The sequence below is a fragment of the Taudactylus pleione genome, unplaced genomic scaffold (assembly GCF_031769625.1).
Source record: "Taudactylus pleione unplaced genomic scaffold, aTauple2 ptg000170l, whole genome shotgun sequence".
NCBI classification, from domain to species: Eukaryota; Metazoa; Chordata; class Amphibia; order Anura; family Myobatrachidae; genus Taudactylus; species Taudactylus pleione.
The window spans coordinates 11160100-11183967 of record NW_028284572.1 but is presented as its reverse complement, the minus strand read 5'-3'; the positions used below and the strand labels follow the sequence as shown (position 1 = coordinate 11183967).

The window sequence follows — 23868 nt, the reverse complement described above, 5'->3', positions numbered from 1 at the left end:
CATGAGTAACCCACATTTGCATAGATATCAGAGCATGAAACACTTCCCATGAGGATATCGTGCTGCACAGCACACCATTCTGGTGAATTGGAAAATGCAAAACTCTAGCATTGCACATACACTTTGGAGATCAGTTACAAAGACACAAAATATACAGGCCTGCAGCATAAATTATGTTTACGTATAATTAAATTAGCTTCTTTTTGCACAGTCAATCGGTTTTACTATAAGTGCATTATCCATGTGCTAAGACGGTGGCAACGCGATGGGTGCTACATTTTACATCAGATGGGACAACTTGGAAAGTCTGGGGTGTTCTTTGCTCTTATCTGCTTGTTCTTGTTGTATGTGCCAAGATTAATTCTATCTATCTATCTATCTATCTATCTATCTATCTATCTATCTATCTATCTATCTATCTATCTATCTATCTATCTATCTATCTATCCCTGTTCACTCACTCAGCACTTAAATCTCTGCCATATACAGTGTAATATTATTGCTTACGGTTCTTAGGCACTCAATACCTGGTTATTACTGTTAGTTAGGACTAACGTAGGCCATACACCAGCAAATTTTCCTCCAAACCTCCAACTAACCAACTGTCCAACTTGTCTGTCCAACTAAAACTCTGTCCCACACACCTAACCAACTTTTTCATCAGACCAGCCAACTTCTCTCCAACTTGTGAGGTCACAGAAGTAGACTGACAGTGTCTGCCTTCTTTTTGCATGTTTGTAGTATAGGATGTTGTGTAATGACCGCATGAAGGAGTAATAAACATATTTTGCAGTGTGGGTGTTGTGCAGCAAATAATACTGTGGGAAATTTCTGAAAACTGGTGCAGGAAAAGTGTTTAATAGCCAACTAGTTGGCTGGTTGGAACAATATCATCCTGATGTATGGCCTGTATCAGAGTGAAGACACGCAAATATATGATAGCAGACTTAGGGCCATATTCAATTTGAGGCGAAAAGTCCGTTTCCCCGCATGTTTTTGGCGGAAACTTTTCGCCGATGACGTCATTTTTGCCTGTTTGACCTTTATCCCGTATTCAATTTGGAAGACTTTCCGCCTAGGCGGAAAGTCAATGTAATGTAATAGGCGAAAAAGTTTCGCCTATGAATGGGAGGCGGAAAAAAGTGCAGAATTGGGGTTTTGGGGTGCAACGTTGCGGGAACCCACCTGCAGCCTTCAGACAGTCCCCCAAAGGTAATCTGTGTCAAAAAATTTTTAGGGACACCCCAAAAAATTACTTTGAAAAAGGGGGCAAAAGTAAAAATGTTGGGGTACAAACTTAAAAACTAGCGAACTTGACTCTGGGGGTTCCCCAAGTATGCCTCAAGAGTTTTTTTGGATTGCAGCTGCTTGCGGCAGGTGGATTTTTCACGTTTTTTTCAACTTCACTTTAGCAACTTTTAAATATGCTGACCCCATTTTCAAGTACCCCAAATTTGCTGGGATAAGTTATTTTCTGGAAAAAAGCTCCTAAATACTAATCTGCATCACGTATAGAAAAACGCAATTTAACAGCTATTGAGCCTGTTCAAAATCATCAAATACCTTCAGCAAGCCAAATCGGGGGGTACCATAACTAACCCCCATGTCAGAGCATCATTTGGGGGGTGTCAGGCTGATTTCTCCAAACAGTACTTTCCGCCTGTTTCAGTTTCGCCGGGTCCCGTTTTCGCGTACTTCCATATTGAATACGGGGTAATGCAGGGACGGACGTGATACTTTTCCACCTGCAGAACAGGCGAAGTAGGCGGAAGTCCAGACCGCGAAAAGGTATCACGGCTCGGCTTAAATTGAATACGGGCCTTACATGCAGATATTGTTATACCAGATAGCGTTGTTTGTTTTTTTCTTTTATAAATTATTTGTATTTGTTTCCTTTTTTTTCCTTTAGTTTACAGAAGCAAATCAGAAGAAAAAGCACTTACAGCATAATGTGGAAAAAGCAAAAGTTGGACGCGAAAATACGGTACTTTAATTTGTAAAAACTTGAATTTTTTTATTATTTGGATTGAAGCAAATGGCAGTGGTCCGTTCATAATGGAAAAACTTGTCAGTACAGTTCAGAATAAAGAACATGATTTTCACAATATTTATGTCAAGAGAATTGTGTGTATCAGAAAGTCTTGAGACCAAAAAGTCAACATACTGTACAGCATGGTATATGTCCTGCCCAGGGAGAGGAAAGGCAATCACACTTATGTCTTGGGAAAAGGTAAGATTAAGCTACACCCAGGATGAATTGAATAGGGGGGGACCAGCAGCCACCATTCTGAGCTTTTCTGCTAGGTGCTATGTTGAAGACCATTTTCGAATTGGGTGTTAGTGGACACAGGAAGGGTATAAACATGACTGTCCCGTAGAGTATGTTTCCCCCCATGCAGTAGGGTCTCCACACAATCCATTCTAAACAAAAAAAAGACAAGTTTCTTAAAAATAAGGACATCAGTGGGGGCCCAGATCCCATCCAGTTTTGTAAGATTGTTTTCCTTCTTGCGGGACTGATAGCTAACAGTCATGTCTTACATCCCTTTGTCACCCTGGCCTACCTGGAGCATCCCCAGAATTGTCCCTTCGGGGTAAATGGGACATCATTTATCCAGTGTTGTTCTGCATACTGTCAAACTGAGTGACACAAATATCTGACTAAGGGGCATTCCCACAAACAGTGGTAAATATCATATGCCTCTTTGTCACATTTAGGACATGTATGGGAAGAGGAAAGACCCATTTGGAACAGTCTTACAGGAGATAAATAAATATTGAGAAAAAGATCATTATATGTGCTGGCAGACACAAGATTGCAGGAGGTGGCAAAAAGCCCGAACTAAGGGCCTGATTCAGACCCGCTCGCTAGATGAGGCCGCTCGCTCCCAGCATATCCAAATTCAGCTAAGTGACGTCAAGACAGGCGATCGCACGGAAAGGCATAAGCATGCCCACTATGTCTTGGTGTGCGATCACTTTGTGTATGCAGACGCCCACCAGCCTGTCTTTAGCCGCCCACTAGCGAACATCATCTCCAGGTAGTATATACAACCATCGGGTTCCATCGAATCTGACCACAGCGCTTGCAGTTGACTATTCCCTACCGCAAGCACTGCGAGCACTTCAGTGTATAATTCAACCAGGTGACGTGTACTATGATGCTGCCTGTTAATTATGCACGCCTCTGAAATGGTGTTGAAACACTCGGGCACACCTGCGTTTGCACCTCCACTCCCCCGTTACTACTGCCACTGTTACCACCCACAAACGGCATCTCCTGTCACTCATTCCACTGGGCTGTCTTTGCTGGGCGAGCGAGCGTTTCCCGATCGCTCGGACTATTTTGCACACTGCGATGCATGTGCAATTGCATAACATCGGCCAGGAACGAGCGAGTAGCTGCTTGCGAACGGGTCTGAATCAGGCCCTAAGTGGGGTACAGTGAGGGAAGGAACAAATTGGATATGCCAGTTGAAATTACCAGTTGAAATTACCGAACGATCTAGACTATGACGATATCTGGTGAACAAGCCTTGTTGACCGAGGGTGAAAAGTGCATCCAGCTTCACTTCCCGTTGGCACCAAAAGGAACACACTCTGTTTGTTTGGCATTTTGGAGAAACTGCACAAATTATGCTAATCCAGCACCGTATAGGACATATAATCCGATACTAAGAAGCAGTGGCTGCTCCAGAGGTAGGGCTGCAGCACAGTCCAAAATTCAAATAGGGGAACCACACCAAGTGCCCTTCCAAACATCACCGGCTGGGACTCACTGGCAGTTGTCACCACTGCTAGGAAGAGAGATTTCTCTGACTGAATAACTTGGTTTTAGGAGTGACCCTACTTATCATTTGGACTCTGGACTAATATCAACAGCACACAAGCTTCACTAAGCAGTGGATTACAACTGATGCCTCCTATCATATATGGACTAATCCTATAATTGGTGGATTGGGTGATGTACTGCTTGCCGGCACAAGGTAAGATGCGGAGGGGCCTGCTGCTCAGAGGAATGGGCCCACTGCACTCAGGCCCTCTCTGGGCATTAATACACCTCTGCACTGGTGTTCACATAATTGTGGGCGAGACATGTATGGTTCAGGGTTTGGACTGATGATGTGTTGATGAAATGTGAATGCCTTTCTAGGAGATACTTGTGACAAAAAAGAGAGATTATAGAGGATGTGAATAGTGTAGCAATGAATGCATAGCAATATACTGCAAATGACTGGCCGCATACTTGCAGGGGATCTTTATTTTGTGGTGGAGCAGCAATGGCACTGTGAGGATAGGCGGCATGTCCAGTCGCCTTCAGAACTTCACAGCATTTCACACAGTGTAGGGGGAGAATGGGTGTATGGGATGGGGCATAATGGTATGTCTGGAAAAAGATAAAACATTTGAGTGTATGAAGGAGTATAGGGAGCTGGGAATTGGATGGGGAAGAATAAGGCCAGCATGTTTATCACCAACATTTTTGTATGGATCTCCCTGAAGTGAGTAAATGTTGGTATCTTTCTGTTTATGTGTTTTAAGTCCATAAATAGCTGCTTTTACTACCGTAAATATAGGATATAAATTGTTGTGAATCGTGCATGTTAGATTTTCTTGAAACCCGTACAGTATGGGGAGGAATACGACAGCTTCTTCTGCAATATGCCATTAGGGGACAGCTCATGTATTACACTGGTCAGTAAGTCATGCTTGTGTTACTTTTTTTTCGATGGATTCTAAGGGGTAAATTTACTAAAGTGAGAGTTTCTAGTGGAGATGTTGCCCATAGCAACCAATTAGATTCTAGCTCTAATCTTCTAGAAGGTGCTAGTTAAATGTTAAGTAGAATCTGATTGGCTGCTATGGGCAATTTCTCCACTTCTAAAAACTCTCACTTTAGTAAATATACTCCTAATATGGGTTTTCTTTTTTGCATGTACAGTATATATGGAGTTAAAATCCTTTCCTGAAAAAGAGTGGCACACAGTGCTGAATATAAGTCTCCTCGCTCACTAGTTCATCTGCAGTCTGTATGTCATACATAAACATGGAGTTGTATGTGGTAATAGATATAAAGCTGTTTATTAACCTGAGAACAGAATATATTACAGTTTAAATAGGAATACTGCCTATAGGAAGTACTTTGGTTTTCTATAATATTATGGAAATTCTTTAGGACTGTTTTCAAAGCACTTTAATGTGATAAGTATGTTGAAATGCGTTGACAAAGCACAAATTGCCTATAAAGAGGTACAGTTCACTGCTTTGCAATTCAATATATACAGCAGATACGGCTTTGCTGCAAGATATTACCTTACAAAAGGAATCATTTACATATGAATGTAATACATTTTAAGTCGCTTAAAAGACCAGTAGCAGTAGACAAGTCACTGCAGTGCCTGAAGTGTACCGCTTTCCCCTAATTATTGGTGCAGGTAACATTTATCTCAGTCTGTGCGTTTATTCCCTAGTGGTCCATTTGGATCCTACATTGGGCTGCCTGACTTCTCAGTTGTGCTGTATACTATCTACCATAGAGTTGCTCTGGGATGCTGGCAGGCATAAGACAGTTTTATTTCCTCCAGGTCGGTATATGGATTAGATTTGTAGGGGAATATGGTCACATTTGCAGAGCAGTGGAAGCTGGTAGAGGGGAGTTCAGTGAAGTGAAGGCTTTCCTGGTGAAGCACCTACTTTTACTGTAAAGAGGTGGAGGGGGTGTATTTTCTGGGGCGTTCCTTGCCATGCATGGCAGATCCCTCTACACAGAATGACTTAAACACTGCACTACATGAGCTGGTGGAGATCATGTATCTTCATATACTTCTAATAATACAAAACATTACCCAGCATAGGCAGCGTGCCGCCTCCTAAATCCTCCACCTTCTCCAATGCTCGAAAGCATGGGCTGTTTATTTTCTATACCAGGAAGACAATGCGCATGTGTCTTGTTGTGAAAATCAGCCCCAGAGTGCACAGCACATCAAGCAGTGTGCCCCAATCCCTTCTTGAGGCCACCAGTCCTGTGTAATTAACAGGATTGGGAACCCCTGGAGGGGTGTCCCTATGATACATTGCCCATTATAAAAGAGGGAATGAAAGAAAAAAATGTATAGATACAATATTATATTTTATAACATTTAATGTAAAAGACTGCCCAAAAACCTTAGACGGTAAAACTACATCATGAATTGCCAACATGAAATTAAATTTTTTTATACCACTGTGGTAGAATGAGCAGTGGTGTTTAGGAGAAATTCTGAGAGAGCTATTGAATTGAAAGTGATAGTAGGATTTGGACTTTAATTTTTTATTTTTTTTTTCCGATGCATCGGAACGACAAATCGTTCAGTATGTACGCACTATCGGCCTGATTCAGCAAGGAACGCACGGATGTAGACTCTTGCACCCGGCCGCTGCGAGAATATGCTAATGAATGCATACACACGGCAATTGCAGCAGAATAAGCAGATGCCCAGCACTACATAATACCATCCACTCGCTTTACTTTCGTCATCTATACCTGGTAAGACAGCGGTAACATTAAGAACCAAAGGACCCATACGCACAATAGTGGTTGACCTGACCCTCCGGCAGACATAGCGAGATTTCCTGTGTGCAACTAGACCTCAACGCTGCATCTGCCGCCGCAAGGGCTTAATTATGCATGCCTCTGAAACGCCATCCAAACACACAGGCACGTCTGGGTTTGCCCGACCACTCCCCCGTCACCACCCACAAACGGCACTTTCTGTCAATCACTTGTGCCTGGGGCTGCTGACTCTCTGCGTACGCATACTCCATCGCACTGGTCGGTACGCGCACTGCGATGCATGAGCAGTGCAAAACAATCAACCGATCGCGTGCGTCTCCATCCGTGCGTTCCTTGCTGAATCAGGCCCTATGTGTGCTCCCGCGGCGTCCGACGCATCTTCAGATCAATCTCGTTAAGGATTCCCCTCAGATCGTGCAGTGTGCACTACCGAACGACAAACGATATGTTGTGCCAACCTGGAAGATGCAAGTGTCACTTGACAGTTACTCCTTGGACACTCCCCTCCTCCATTTTGCGTGTGGATCATGGATGCAAGGAGCAGCAGCATCGCGGCGCGATCACAGCAACTTCTGGTGTATTGGTAAGTATATATCCCTGCCTGGTGATATCCTGCTGACCACCAATGTAAGTATATATCCCTGCCTGGTGATATCCTGCTGACCACCAATGTGTATTATATGCCACTGGCCACCAATGTGTACTGTATATATGCCACAGACCACCAATGTATATTGTATGCCACTGACCGCCATGTGTATTATATGCCACTGACCCCCAATGTGTATAATATGCCACTGACTCCCAATGGGTATTATAGGCCGCAGATAACCAATGTGTATTATATGCCACTGATTCCCATGTGTATTATATGCCACTGGCCCCCAATGGGTATTATATGCCACTGACTCCCAATGTGTATTATAGGCCGCAGACCACCAATGTGTATTATAGACCGCAGACCACCAATGTGTATTATAGACCGCAGACCACCAATGTGTATTATATGCCGCAGACCCCCAATCTGTTTATATGCGGCTGGCCATCAATGTGTATATATACCACTGACCACCAATGTGTATATATGCCACTGACCACCAATGTGTATATATGCCATTGACCACCAATGTGTATATATGCCACTGACCACTATGGGTATATAATTTACTGACCACCAATTTGTATTATATGCCAAAGACCCCCAATCTGTTTATATGCGGCTGGCCATCAATGTGTATATATACCACTGACCACCAATGTGTATATATGCCACTGACCACCAATGTGTATATATGCCACTGACCACCAATGTGTATATATGCCATTGACCACCAATGTGTATATATGCCACTGACCACTATGGGTATATAATTTACTGACCACCAATTTGTATTATATGCCAAAGACCCCCAATGTTACCACCAATAACCCCACTGAATACCTAGGTTACCCCATGATGTTCTTTTTTTGTAATACACCCATTCTTCTTTTCAGATTTGCAGTTCGTTTGTGGCTTTCCGGCTTTCTCTGTGTCTGTTCATCAAAATCAAAAAGACCGCGTCTAAGGTCCACACATGCACCCCTAATCTACTTTAAGTAGAACACTGCAGAACAACAATGTTACCTAGACATATACATATGTATATATTGCACCCTATTGAACCTGGTGTAATGTACACTAATAAGTTTCATTCACACACAGGGCAGTACTCTTTTATTTATAAGGTTTTTTTTTATAATGTGAATGTTTTTAAAAAAAGGCAATGACCTTTGTGTGAATAAATATTGTTTTGTTTTTAGGCACTCTAAACATTAAAAAGCACTTTAATTATATGCATATTGAAACGTTATAAAACATTTAAAATAAAATAAAAAAATTAAACGACTCTGACAACATTAAAAACAGTCAAAACATATAAAACAGCATAAATAAATGTAACTTATAAAAAAATTATGTTTAAAGGCCCCCGTTGATTGGGGCCACGCCAATTGTCCAAAAAACTGGCCACCCCCATTACTGGGGTTAGAAAGACATCGATTTGTAGTCTGTGTTTAATTGAATTCAAATGTTTTTTGCAATGAGTTCCTGTATACACTAATTTATTTATTTTTTCTGATAGATATCGCTATAGATAGAGAGCTCGAGTTCTGGACAGGGTTTCTGGAACTCTACAGGGCGAAGGTGTGTCTGTGGTGAGTCAAATCAAGAGACTACTCCAACAAACAAAAAAATTATCTAGCCATCCAGGATTAGCGGACTTCAGCAAGAGCCACCACAGTGCAGCCACCATCGACTGTGTCTGCAAGAAGATACAAAATCTACGGACGGTGTTCCTCAAGGAGCACAAGAAGAGTCAGGCGTCCAAGTCATCGGGAGCGGGGCCAGACGACATATACCATCCATCCCTATGGTATTATGACTTACTGCGCTTCATCCTGGACCAGGACCCTCAGCGCCCATCTCGGTGTTCGTTGGACCATGAGATTGTGGAAGTAGAAGATTTTGGGAAAAAGTCCAGCGTGGATTCCTCCCTGGCCTGTTTTGCGCATGCGTTGCCTGTTTCACAAAGCCCTGTTGCTTGCACAGACGACCACCGATCCAAGTCCTCTGGCTGTTCTGGGTTATGTGGCATAGCTGTCTATCTTGTCCACACGCAGGTTGATGGTTGTGTGGAAGATGCGGAAGCGATTGCTCAGGATTGCAAACGCGTTCTCCACAATCCGGTGTGCACATGACAGTCTGTAATTGTAGATGCACTTCTCCTTCGTCAGTCCCTTTTGCGCATACGGCTTCATAATGTGTTCATGAAGGGCAAAGGCCTCGTCAGCCACAGATACAAAATTTAGGCCGTGCTTCATTTCCTCAGACGGCAAAGCTAAGGCTTTTGGAGATGAGCTTCTCGTAGAAAGCCGTCTGTTTGAAAGACCCACCACCCGAAGCACGGCCATTCTTGCCAACACCCACAAATAGAAATTCATAGTTTGCATTCACCACAGCCATGAGAACAATGCTGAAGAACCCCTTGTAGTTATGATAATAGGATCCACTGTTGGCAGGTGGGGTTATTCAAACATGCTTGCCATATATAGCTCCCCCGCAGTTAGGGAAGTTCCACCTTCAGTCACGTTCATCAGAAATTATTTTCAGTTCCTCCACAGTTGTAAGAAACTAGAATAAAATAAAAAATTGGTTAAAACATGACCTTTATGCAAATTATTATTATTATTTTTTTAACAGACTTCAACCCCAGACCCGGGCATTGATGTCACCCAAGATCTAAGCGGTATCGTGGAGAGTGAGGGGGAAAGCTCCACCCAAACAAGGCCACCACCCCCCAAAAGAAAACGACACGAGCCCAGCAAGATGCAGCTGCAATCTATAGCCCCTGCAGATCAGTTTATCCAAAAGGCAGAAAAGGTGCTGCAACACCCTCCGGGCCAATTCCACACCCTAGCCTCTCATTTAGGGAGCGCTATGTGTCAGAAGGTCCCCGAGCAACAGCTCCAATTTGAATGGCTAGTGTACGACTTGGTCATCCGAGGGAAAACTAGACAACTTACTCGACATACCTGTTTTATGGAGCCTCAGCACCACCCATTTGTCCCCCCCCCCCCCTCCCCTACAATGATGGGTCCCACCCTATCAAACCCTACTCCCCCAGCCAGCAATGCGTCCACAACTGCCGCAGGCATTTGTACTGCCTTAATGGAGGCAGAGGAGGACCCTTCTCAGTTTTGCAAATTTTAACCCCTTTTGTACCCTAATTATCAACAAGTTTTATCATTCCCAATAGCTACTCTATGATGTATGGTGCTTCTGCCGCAGATTCTACTAGGTCAATAATCACATGTCGTAAGGGCAGATTGATGGGACTGCAATTTGACGTGTTTATTGACCTATTCAAATCAGCACCACAAGCACCATATATCATAGAGAATAGTTATTGGGACTGATCATTTTGTCATACTGTTGTTAAAATGTTGTTAAATGTGCAATTTAAAGGCCCATATTTTACTAGGTCCATATGTTGCGGTCTATTTATTTTTATAACATGTAAAGTTTTAATTATAATTATGCGCATAGTTTTCATTAAAACGTGCAATTGTTTATACTGTTTGTTTGTTGGGTGACATTTAAAATACAGAAAAAATGCAGCCGTTTTCAGGCTGCAGAGTTAGTACGTTTTATAATAAAAAAGAATCCTTGCACAAGAAATAAATGTGTGTTGTTTTTTCTTACTTTAAAGTACTGCTGCTCAGGACAGTAATGATGGCTTTGCAGGTATCTAGGATGATATGGCCCAAAGCTTAAGGGGAGATGAGGGAGCCAAACTTGAGGTCAGCCAGGGATCTTCCTGTAGACAGTAACCTCAGGGTAGCAATCAGCCTCTCCTCAGCAGAAATGTAGGGAGTCACCAGACGCAGTAACTCCTGGAAGGTGGTGTCATCCATGCGCAGGAAGTTGCGGTAGTTATCCGGATTGTTCTCCTGAATCTCCATCAGCAGCGGCATGTGAGAGCGAGTCTCCTTCTGCAGCAGCCACTTCTTTGTCCAGCATGATCTCAGCCTTCTCCTATTCTGGGCCCCGTCCCTATGAGCTAATACCACAGCCGCAGCATATGATACCATAATTCTATAATGAAAAGTATCCATCACAAGAGAATAGACACACTTTGTTAAACCAGGCAAAGCAAAGCAGAGCAGTCAGCAGTGTACAGCGTTCAGCAGGTATGCACCAAGCCTCACTAGTCACAGAGCAGAACTGCACAGTTAAAATGGAGCCTGCTTTATATACCCTGTAGATAGTACAGCCCATTATTTACATTTTGCTGAAATCTTTTAGACGGTCGTGCGGTGTTTTGGAAAGCAAACAATATATCTTTAGCGATTTGGAAATTAACGACGCACGATATATCAATTGGTCATTGGTAAGATTGAACAGTGTGTATGCACTATATCGTTTTGTGGGAGTTCAAGGGACATCGTTGACGACATTGCATCATTTGCAAGTCGTCTGATGTGTACCTAGCTTTACTAAGGACTTTCCCACCTCTTTGCACATTGAATAGCACTCTACTTTGTTCACAAACCGCCAAACGCAGTAGTGCAAACACAAAGGGCTTTGCATGTAGACAATGTGATATTGTACATTTTTGGTCTTTACACGTCTGAAACTCTCAACATAAACAAGGAGGGCTTTACACCTCTGTCTATCCCAATAAATAAATGTAAACTCCATATTTATGGTAATGTGTGTTGGATAGTTTGATTTGTTGCTGCTTGCAAAATCAAAAGTAATTGAAGAATCCATTTTAACCAATTGGGTCTTAATGTAAAAAATCTATTTGCACCAGGCATCTGTTATAGAACAGTTTTTTAGAATGTAAGCTCTTACGAGCAGGGCCCTGTACCCTCTTGTGCTTCTCCCTACTTTAGTTTCATCTACTTCTTACTCACCACTAGGGCACCTAGCACTTGGTTGCTTATGTTCTGTTGCTTATCTGGGTGTTATGATTGGTAATGTATATTATCCATGTTCTTGTCCTGCATTGTATTGTATTGTATTGTTCTGTAATTCACTGGTCAACAATTTGTTTATGTACTTTGTAAGGCGCTGCAGAACACTTGTGGCGCCATATAAATAAATGTTATTAATAATGTATTTGGTGTTCCTTTCATAGCTCACAGTAGAGATGGTAAAGTATAACCTGTGGTCTCTGATGTGACCCCTGGAGATCACGCAGCAGACAGTTAGTGAAAGGAGGAAATGTGGAGAACAGTAGAAGCAAGCTTGGCCAGCATGGGTGAAGGCACTATGCAGTAACATATAATACACAATTAATAGGGCCGATAGAACTTGAACCAGGTTCCCAGTTCTTGTTAAATGTCTGCAGCTTATCTAGTGGGCTGCTGGATAATTCTTTATATGTGATTATTGTATATAATGCCACACAGGTCAGAATTGAACTCGTTACTCCAACGCACAGAGGCAATAATTCTAAACACCGATCATTTGGTCCAATAGAACCCACCTTACAGCCTCTTGGGGAAAAAAAGGACTGAAACATGTAGTACGAATGACACCATATAAGATGCCATTTCTGAAGCACTTTCAAAATGAAATGAAACTGCTACAGTGGGCCGCAATGTACATTAATAGTTTATGCCCTTATATTGTATGTGTGTGTAATATTTGATTTCCAATGATTATATCTTCTAGGATGAGCGATCCAAACTGGCAGAGGAGCTTGCATTGTTGAGGCAGCAGAGGGAACAACTGATGGCAGAGCTAGACAAACACAAAGAATGTGATCCAGATGTTATAGAAGAGATTCGTAAGTCGTTCTTTCCAGTTACTTTGAGTAATGATTCCTCTTTACTCTAATCAACAGGAACGTTGTAACCTTATATGGTCTGACTACTCCCAGCATTAGCCCCTTCCTATGCAGCACAGGTCACAATGTTCAGGCTGATAGCTTTCCATTCTCTTATTTAATAAATAAAAGTGTGCATAGCAAGCAAAATAATCAGTACATCAGCACATAGTTTAGTTTATACTGCTTATTCCAGTAAGTTTTTATTACTCCTGAGCACCTATAAAAAAAAAAAAAAAAAGCATGCTCTCTTTGCTGGGGGAAAAGGCTCTATAACTAGCCGCCAACCAGTGATCTCTGTAAATATGCACTTTGTGAAACTCATTTTAATGTTGCATCCTCCTTAGTGAAATATACTGTTTGCAATGTGTTGCAATACAAGGTGCATCCTAACCAAATAGGTAGATTTGTACTAAAAGGGCGTATATGTTACAGCACCACTTATGTGCTACGGGGGAGTATTTGGCATGTCTATTAATGACTCTCTTTGTGTTTGTGGATATTGTTTATTTTAGTAAATATTAGTATTAATAATAACATTTGCAGGGGATGCAGTCAGGAAGCCGACGGTCGAAATGCCGACCGCTGGCTTCCCAACTGTGCAATCCCGTCAGGGGACTAATGATAATCCTGTCGCCTATCATTATCCCTATGCATACTGAACGCAGTTAAGCCAGGCGGCCGACGTGGACAGCCGCACTTGGGGGGGGGGGCGGGAAGGTTAGGTTAAGGGCTCCCGGGGGGGACTTAGGGTTAGACCCCCCCCCCTGGGATGGTTAGGGGAAGGGGAGGTTAGGGTTAGACACCCCAGGGGGGAGGTGAGGATTAGGCACCCCCCAGGATGGTTAGGTTTAGGCTGCAGGAACAGGGGGGTTAGGTTTAGGCACTTACAGGGGGGGTTTAGGGTTAGGTACGAGGGGGTAGGTTAGGGTTAGGCACCCCTAAGGGAGGGTTAGGGTGAGGGGGGGGATAGGGTTAGTGTTACTTAACTTAATCCCCTGTCGGGATCTTCACTGCTGCCAGTCTTCTGGTGTCAGGATTTGAACCGCCGGACCTATGTCATTCATACCGATCCCATTTGCAGAGTAATACTGGGTACACATTGGATATATTGTTCATACAGCTGGCCAACAATATATCGTCCTGACCATCTGGCAGTGTACAGCGTCTTTCACAGAAATATTGTTGACATCTGCTTGTGTGTATACACAACCAAACGACCGACCGACCCATATGCTGGCCAACCAGAGATAATGATATCACAACTGGTTCTTCTGCCCAGACATATCGTTTGTTCATTATGAAATCAGCAGATCGGTCATCCAAGTGTGTACTCACATAAGGTTGACCACGTGGTTTGAGCAGTCATGGAATATGGTTTGATGACATTTGTTTGACTAACATGAATTGCAGCATAACATGGTAACATGAAGTATTTGCACAGTGTGCAGCTACGTATGTGTACATTCTCAGAATAATTCATTGACATGATTTACTACTATTATCTTTATCTATTACGCACTACGAGGTGTACATAATGCCATACATGGGGTAAACGCAATGACAAGTCTATAGATATTGTGGTAGAATGAGGCTAGGTGGCGTGGTAGGCCACTGAATCCGTGCTGTAATGTTGGGATCAGCCCAAACAAATTTAAAAATAGGTGTGACCTCACCTATCGGCTTCACTGAGGATAGAGCCCAGGTGGGGCAGAAGTAACCAGGCCCGTTGCCATACCCGCATTATGCAGACCGGACTTTCAGTCTTTTGTGAAGTGTTTGCAGACTAGCTGCCCCTTGTTAGATAAGGCTGATGTAGTGCCATGAAAGAGGGATAGGCTGCTAATTTGTTCCTGTTACTTTATGCTGGCAACATTAATACATTGGAGTACTCCCTCTCTCTCCATTCCCTCTAGGGAACCCTTAAATCGGCTCTTTTTGTGTGTGTGTATATATATATATATATATATATATATATATATTAATCTTTACCTATAAAATGTGCTCTATTCCCATAGAACAAAGTATTTAGATACGCAGCCCAGTGTAACAACTGCAGAGCGCACAGAGTAATAATCCTATAATCTTGCCATTATCTCATCATGGCTGGAAGTGAAAGAGAATAGGATCCTCATCTTATTACTGGCATATGATCAAGACGACAAGCCCTCTGCTCAAAGGCCAACTGTCATATCGTGTCTCCAATGATTTATGGCGTGCACAGATTGAAGCTTTATTAATTAGAAAGCTACTTTGTTTTGCAGCCATGAAAGTTTAGCATTAACCCCCGACCCCTATAACTGACTTTGTGCAGTTTTCTTACCTATAAAATGGCATTAGGTCTGCCTGTCTGATTGCACTAACCTTCCTGACTCCTTCACAGTCTCTCCAGCGTTTTCATTTTCAAAATGAAAAACCTGTACTTTGGTACGTTTTCCAGTATTTTGTGTCACATACAGTATGTAAATCATAACAATCTCAGACAAAATACTTATCACGTGATAGTAAAGAAGAAGCACTGGTCCTGATTCAGCAAGGATCGCAGTTGCTAATACGCACGCAATCGGGCGATTGTTGCGTTCTACGCATGCGTATGCATCGCAGTGCGCGAACCGGCCACTGCGATCGGGACTGTGATCACAGTGGCTACGCAGACCCATTGCAGAGTGATTGACAGGAAGTGCCGTTTACGGGTGGTGATGTGTGTGTGTGGGGGGGGCGAAATGCAGGCGAGCCAGGACATTTCAACGCCATTGCAGGGGTGTGCATAAATTGGCCACTGTGATGCCCTACGCAGCCTCATAGCGTGCGTGGTTGTTAGCAATTTCTGAGTAAGGTCAGAGCTTGTGCAAGTGTGTGTGAGGCTGTGATGGTACTCGATTGTACCGATGGTTTTGAAGTCTTGCTTAACATTACGGATGTGTGTAAGGTAAAGTGGGCGTCCTTATGTTGTGCTGCGAGGGAATAGCGATTGCAATGGATTAGCATACTATCACAGCTGAACTGCGTGTGTAATCGCAATTGCAGTTGCTATCCGTACTGGATCAGGCCCACTGACCATTATACCCTTGTAAGGGACTTTACTCTTTCTTCCACTCACAAATGATTTTAGTAACACCCTACAACTGATGGGATGCTCTGAGAGTAATTGTATTGCATTTCTGTGTATAACTATAAATGGACACTTTCATACACTAGCTGCATGATGCTGTGAGCTGCGGTCACTGTATTTCTTCAACTCATCAGTCCTGTCCTCTGTAGCCGATCAGAGGGGTTGGGTACGGGATGCTGGCGCTCGGATCCCTGAGGTCAGAATCCCGATGCTGGCATCCTGACACAGTTAGGATACCGACACCTGTTGGTAAGTACCTTACCCTACCCATACCCCTAAACCTATCCCTCCCTCCCCACAGCCTAAACCTAAACCCCCCCCATCTCCCTGCAGCCTAAACCTAACCCTCCCCCTAGTGCCTAGCCCTAACCCTCCCCCAGTGCATAACCTTAAACCCTAACCCCACTCCTTACTGTCGGGTAGCTGGCGCCAGGATTCTGCCTGGTGTCGGGATTCCGGCGCTGGCATTCTGAGCACCTGCATCCCGACAGCCTGGCATTAAACTACATCCCGATCTAGCTTGTGTGAAATAGATGTTGGACCATCGACTGGACTTGAAATGAGTCTGTCATCAGTTTAGTGATAATGATTATGGGTAGTAATAATTATTTATTATGGAGAACAACTTTCCATAATTTAATATAGTCTGTTACTTTAGTATTGAATCAGTGAAATCAACTGGAGGTAAAATACGTTCGCTGTTACTTACACTACAGGAGATACAACCAGCTTTTCTCTTCCAAGTCTGTCTTATTCCCAGTTTGTCATTGACATCACAGGATACTCAACATCTACTGCTGTGCCATAACTTTACTAACATTGATTTCGTGTCTCACAGCTTGCCCAAATTTTCTGTTAGAATAATGAATTTGCAGTGGCATTCAGTCTGTCTATATCAGTAGCATGCTGCATGTCACTTTGCTCTCATTTTAAACTTTCAGGTGTTCACAATTGCTGCTTGGAATTGTAATTAACTCTAAACTGTAGTGAGGCTGACACCTGTCTCACAAATGCATGTAATAACTTACGTCTGTCTGGGGCTGGTAAGACGGGATGTAGTTTATAGAACGGTGGACTAAATGCCGCCGATCTATATCCAGGCAGCAGAAGCCCGACAAGGGACTTAAGATAGGTGTCGAAATACGGACCCCATCTTAATCCCGACACCGGAATGCTGAAGGACGCCTGACCGATCGAGGTTAGTCTGGTCGTCCTTGGCACTTAGCCACGGGGGGGGTTAGATTTAGGCACCCTGGGGGCACTTAGGGATAGGCACCCCCCGAGAAGGGTTAGGCTAGGCAAGGCGTGGTTAGGGTTAGGCGCCACTGGGGGGACTTAGGGTTAGGCACCACCCCGGGAATTTTAGGGTTATGCGCCCCTAAGGGAAGGTTAGGGGGGGACGAGGGGTAGGGTTTGGGGACTTACCTGCTTCGTCGGGATTCTCCTCTGTCGGGCTTCCGGCGTCGCCATTTCATCCCGCCGGGATTTCATACCCAACCCGTAAGACAACTAATCTCTGTGTGACTGCCTTCAAATATGACCATCCCACAGGCACTCTTTTTTCTCTGCTATTCAAGTTTTTCAAGTGTATATAAGCCAGTATATAAGACATTTGTCTTATATACTGGCTAGGTTCCACTTCAGAAAACGGCATGATAAAATTTCATGAATATGTTAAGGAAATTGGAGTATTCCGTCTGACTACTGATTGGACAGCCCCTGTCAGGGACCTGTTCACTTATTGTGTAAGTTTAGGTAACCCCTGTGTGCTTTGCATCTATTGATTACAATGCCTTATTTAGGATAATAGTTCTTTGCAGACAACGTAAATATAGCTGTGTTTAATAGAAATTTAATGTATTAGAAGCCGGACAAATGTATTTGCGTGCACCATTATATAACACTTGAAGACTGTGAATACAATCCCCTTTAACTTGTTATTTCTTCCCTACTAGTACAATGTTGTAGAATATAACAAGTTTATGGTAAATAGTAGCCTTTCTGAGAAGCGTTTTTTTTGTCTTTATCTAAATCAGTGGTTCCCAAACTGGGTGCCGCAAGTTGGTGATCCAGGACCAAATCGTATTATTTATGTTTAATTTGGTAGATAAAAAACCAGGACTGGTGGCTGCCAATCATAAAATATGTGGGCAAACACAATTGCAACCCTGCCCACCACCACATAACTGACCCTAAGGGTGACAGATGAGCACAAATTACTTAATTTATACATTTTTGAAGAATTTCTTAATCAGAAACTTTTGGCCTACTGGTGCAGTGAGCAAATGCTGATACTCTTGGGTGCAGTGATTCAAAAACGTTTTGGAACCACTGAACTAAACTATTAATGGTCTATGTTTTATTTATTTGTTTTCTTCATGAACCACAATGCAGGAAACATTTTGTTAATATTTTCTTGTGTTATGAATAACGCTTATGTGTTTATCACTTTCCAGGTAAAGCAAACAAAGTGGCCAAAGACGCGGCTAATCGCTGGACTGGTAAGCATTTGCTCTCAATGGTGGAGAAGTATCAAAGCTTCTAAAGAGGACAAGTGGAGAAGTTTCCCATAACCACCAATCAGCTTTTATCTATTATTTATCAAGAACAGTCTACAAAATGTCAGCAAGATGTTGATTGGTTGCTGTGGAGTGCTACTCCATCTACTTTCTTTCCAAACAGGCATCTTAAGTTTGATTTGTTTGTTTTGGGGGCTGCAGGTTGTTTTTTTTTTTTTTTTTTTTTTTTTAATACTGCTTCCTCCCCCTAATTCCCGTATCACTTTTCACTACACTACATATAATATATATTCGGTATTATTAATAAATTATTTGAATTGTTTAAGAGCCTGGTTTTCGTCAAACAGTTACCTGAGTGAGTGGATCAAGAAGTATAAGGCTAAATGTAATAACTTGCGATCTTCAGCAGCGGCGGGGATTTATGCGAGTCTCGCCATATTTTTAAAGCGGCAATAATTTTAAAGGCTAAACCAATCTGGTTTAGCCTTTAAAATTATTGCCATTTTACATTTAGCCCGTAAAATGAGAAACAACTGATCATTTAGAGACACAGTGGACTTGCAAATGCATTAAAGATTATTTATGAAAACAGAGAATGTAGTTTCTTCACACACCTATTTGTGCACATGTTATTTATATGGTTAGGTGTGTGGGTTCATTTGTCAAGTCAAAACCTGGGGCAGGGATCTGAAGTGAGGAACTGAGCAGATTGGACTGTTCTATGCTTAGGGTTTGCTAATGGACTCAGTAATGCTCATGATTCCGTGGCCAAAAGTAAATACTGGATATTCCTTTCTTTAAAATATTCTTCCTAAAAAGTTGTGCTTCGTAGATGACCTATCTTTTTATTCAAATGTGTAAAAACCCCATGTAAATATTTAATGAAGTATAGAGTTAATTGGTAGAGGTCATAATTTCTATTCCTTAATAGCATAAAGCTGTTTATTTTTGTGTCGAGATACACAAATCTTATTCCACAGCTTGGCATGAGGCTATGAGTAGAAGAAGAGTGTGTTAAAGTATGGAGGATGCGGACTTTTAATTAGAATTAGACATTGATTTATTTATTATTATTATTATTATTATCCTTTATTTATATGGCACCACAAGTGTTCCGCAGCGCCTTACATAGTACATAGAACTAATAAGTGAACAAGAAACAAGTAACTTACAGTACATTACAGTGCAGGACAGGGACACAACTTATATACATTGCTGAAATAGTGATTAAAGCACTCACAATAAGCTGCCGGGAGTTGGCGGTCCCGTGTTAGGTGCCCTAATGGGGAGTAGAGAGTAGAAGAAAATGTAAAGAGAAGCACATGAGGGAAGAGGTCCCTGCTCATGAGAGCTTACATTCTAAGGGGAGGATTTAGAATTGAACTTAATGTTACGCCTTTTGTGTGTGAGCAAAATAGGTCTGCGCACTTACATTTCCAATACAATATCAAGATATATGCAAAGATGCACCTGGAACAAAGATCTTGCCTGACCCAACTATATACAAGTACAAGACACATGCAGCTTCACAGACACAAGGTATTTGCAAGTATCATCAAGATACCTACATGCCACCCTGTGTCAGGCGCATTGTAAATATCCCTCATCAGTTTTTAAAGCTGATTACTTGAAACAGGATGAATATGCTTTGCACCATCTAATACGGAAGCGCAAAGCGTTTTGTTGTTTTTCCCAACCTTATGCTCTGAGCTAACATCAATAAGAGGTTTAAACAGTAGTGCAGTGTAGGCCGTATAAACATAAGCCACGGAGATAGTTCTTCCAAATTCACTACAGTCAATTTATCTGTAAGCTAACTTTTGTAAGAAATACCAATGTAATGTTCACCTTAGATGCATTAGTGACAGTGGGCCTGGTGCATAAATGTACGCAGTGGCGCTATTTTTGCAGTTAAGCGATTATCGGTAAACTGTGCATGCGTCAGGGTACTTTACCGTGGTCTCTTGCAATGTGATTGACAGTCAGGAAGCATTTGTGGGAGGTAACGAGGAGCAGCGTCATAGAACACTGGCATGTCGCTACCGTCTTTGGGGCATTACACCCTGCGTCTGCGATCCCAAATGCTGTGAAAATGGCTCCGGTGTCTTAGTTCCCGCGGCCAGTTTGAGTAGCTATAGGGTTGCTCAGGACTGTGATAATGGAATGATCTGTGATTTGTGTCGTTGTATGCAGATGCTTGGTTTTGCAAAGCTGCAGGTGGGCGTCTCAATACATATTGCGGCAGCTGCAATATTTGCATATCTTTGCACAGCAGCAAGGCATACGGAGGCTTTGTTTTTCACCGCTGCAAAATCCTGGGTTTTTGCTCAAGACTTCCTTTCACACTACACCTGAAACCTGGGAAATGTCCGGGTCAACCCCTTTCAGACATAACTGGGTTTTTCAGTGTTTTACACAGTTTTTTACCGTTTTGTCATTTAAAAGGGAGGCATTGCTGGCACGCAATAATGGCATTTCGTGCATACAGCGAAGCTCCTAGCAAGGCAGTTTATGTATCAACCTCGAAGTTATTCATCTGACTTTAATATGTCCTACAAACATGTGCATATACTATCTGATCCACCTGTGCACAAAGTGGCCACACAGGGGCATGTGACACTGGACAGGACAAGTGATGGAAAGGACTGACTGGATCACAGAAGAGGAAGTTGCTGCTGGATGAAGACCAGGGGGTTTATTTCACCAAAGAAGACATTTTTTCCCTATCTCCATATGTGGGCATGTTTAATTTATCATCATTATATGAATTGTGCAGAATGAGACTAATAAATTATTGCCCAGGTGGAAAGCTGTTTTAATCTCAATAATATTACTTGAATACATGAGGAGAGGACGTGTCAAGTGCAGCAGTGACATCTCTCTCCGGCTGTCACTGATGATGTCATCAGCATGCATCAGGCAACCCTGGTATACCAATCAGGAGCTTCTATGGGTGACCCGGGAGTAAAATCTCTGGTCGCACCATTCACACATAACCTGGGTTGTTTACCCAGGATGTAAGTCCCGGGAAAAATCCTGGTCAATAGCAGGGGCGCAGACCCTGGTAGGTGCCTTTCAGACATAAGCGAGACCTGGGTAGTTTGGCAAAAACCTGGGAGTCTCACTTTGACTGAAAGGGGTATTATTTATGTGGAGAAACGCACAAGAATTGCTGTACTTCAGGCTTTAATCTTGTAAATGCACTGTCACTTATGCATGAAGGCAGAACATTACAAATCTGGATATGTAGTGGTGTGTGGCAGAAGAGTGAGCTCTTAGACTGAATTTGTAACATCTTTGTTTCTCCGCTGCTTATGCTTTTACTATGATGATATCCGTTTGCACTATGACTTATAGTTCTGTAGCTTAGATAAGGATTTTGGCTCCTTTTAATCCATGAAGTAGTGTTTGGGTTTCGAGTTACAGAGCTGACCAGTCACTTATTTCTGTCAGAATACAATTTTGCTTGTTATATGTTTGCATTTCCTTTTACTCTGCTGTATTGAGAGCCTGATATTTGTGGTTTAGAAAATACTTAATGCTGTGAGAACATTCCATTTTTCTTATAGACTTTTATAGAACTTTCTGTTTGCCTTTTAATTAATTAGATCCAGTTTTGTTGTTTAATCTTAGATTTATAAGGGATTATTGTTATTGCTTATATGTAATAGTTAATATTTCACTTCTTTTCTGTTTGTTTTACTTTAGTCATTTAGATTTTTTTTATAATACATTTCAATTTTTTTTATCTTTTATCCTCTATTGTCCCATACATCAGTGCTCCTTGTTCAGTGTTATTTAATGTGAAAATAGCACCAATGCCCTGTAACCTAGTGCAGCCAATAGGACACTTGCTTTTTTTTTAGACTCCCTCTTGCTAAACAGATCAGAGTTATTAATGTGGTTGCAATAGATTACAGCATATGTGCTTTATTTGTGCCACATTAAATAAATGAGGTCATGTGCAGGTTATGTTAAAACTATTGATAAAATCAAAACACTTTTCTGCATTAGAATTAGCAGAACGCAAATTTGTGAATTCCTAAAATGTGAACCTTTTTTGAATTGTTTGTTGCATCGCACTAGTGGGGAGAAAATGTTGCTAGAATCATCATATAGTCATACCAATCCTAGTTCAATAATTTGGTACGAATTGTATTTGTCTTATATTAATGCTATCATTTTTTTCTCACATTGATCCACAGATAATATATTTTCTGTGAAATCTTGGGCCAAGAAAAAGTTTGGGTTTGAAGAGAGCAAGATCGACAAAACGTTCGGCATACCTGAAGATTTTGATTATATTGATTGAAGTAATATGCTTTTGTTATATGTTACTTAATGTATTTAGCCACAATGCATGTGATCCAGAATAAAAGGCACTTTCCAAATGTGGTGGGTTTTTTTTTTTCAATCTTTATGGTAACTAGTACAGAGTATCTCTGCCTTCTTGTTTTTGGTAACTAGTACATAGGGGATCTCTGCCATTTTTGTTTTTGGTAACTAGTACATAGGGGATCTCTACCATTTTTGTTTTTGGTAACTAGTACATAGGGGATCTCTGCCTTTTTTGTTTTTGGTAACTAGTACATAGGGGATCTCTGCCATTTTTGTTTTTGGTAACTAGTACATAGGGGATCTCTGCCATTTTTGTTTTTGGTAACTAGTACATAGGGGATCTCTGCTGTTTTTGTTTATGGTAACTAGTACATAGGGGATCTCTGCCGTTTTTGTTTTTGGTAACTAGTACATAGGGGATCTCTGCCATTTTTGTTTTTGGTAACTAATACATAGGGGATCTCTGCCGTTTTTGTTTTTGGTAACTAGTACATAGGAGATCTCTGCCATTTTTGTTTTTGGCATCTAGTACATAGGGGATCCTTGCCATTTTTGTTTTTGGCAACTAGTACATAGGGGATCTCTGCCGTTTTTGTTTTTGGTAACTAGTACAAAGGAGCTCTCTGCCTTTTTGTTTTATTATGAAAACTTTACAGTGTTACTGTGTGATTTGTTTCATGAATAAAACCAGTTTTATTCTACAGTGAATTTAAAAGTAAGCTAGGTGAAATTTGTACTTGCCCATTACTTATATATTTGCCATTGTATAATGATATTGCTTTTCACCTTTACTAGAGTTACAGGGTTATTTATGCACTAGAAGGCAACAGCAACTTTCCCAGATTGACTGGCACTAAAGGCATCACCTACATGTTAGCAGAAGGTATCGCCTCCTTGTTAGCATAGCAGTCGAGTAACTCTTTAAAGTAGCAAAGGAAAACTAAATGTGAAGATGCTTTGCAGCATCCTCCT

At 41.9% G+C, this 23868-nt stretch overlaps 1 protein-coding gene across 1 annotated transcript in view; it reads left to right on the top strand.

Moving 5' to 3' along the window:
- The window catches only part of MND1 (meiotic nuclear divisions 1), a 92996-nt gene extending 70047 nt beyond the window's left edge, over positions 1-22949 (top strand). The window contains exons 5-8 of the mRNA XM_088475376.1: positions 1910-1984; positions 12774-12888; positions 18496-18540; positions 22764-22949. Of these exons, the coding sequence (XP_088331502.1) occupies positions 1910-1984; positions 12774-12888; positions 18496-18540; positions 22764-22870 (342 nt within the window). The 3' untranslated portion in view covers positions 22871-22949. The remainder of the gene's footprint in view (positions 1-1909; positions 1985-12773; positions 12889-18495; positions 18541-22763) is intronic.
- The last annotated feature ends 919 nt before the right edge of the window (positions 22950-23868 follow it).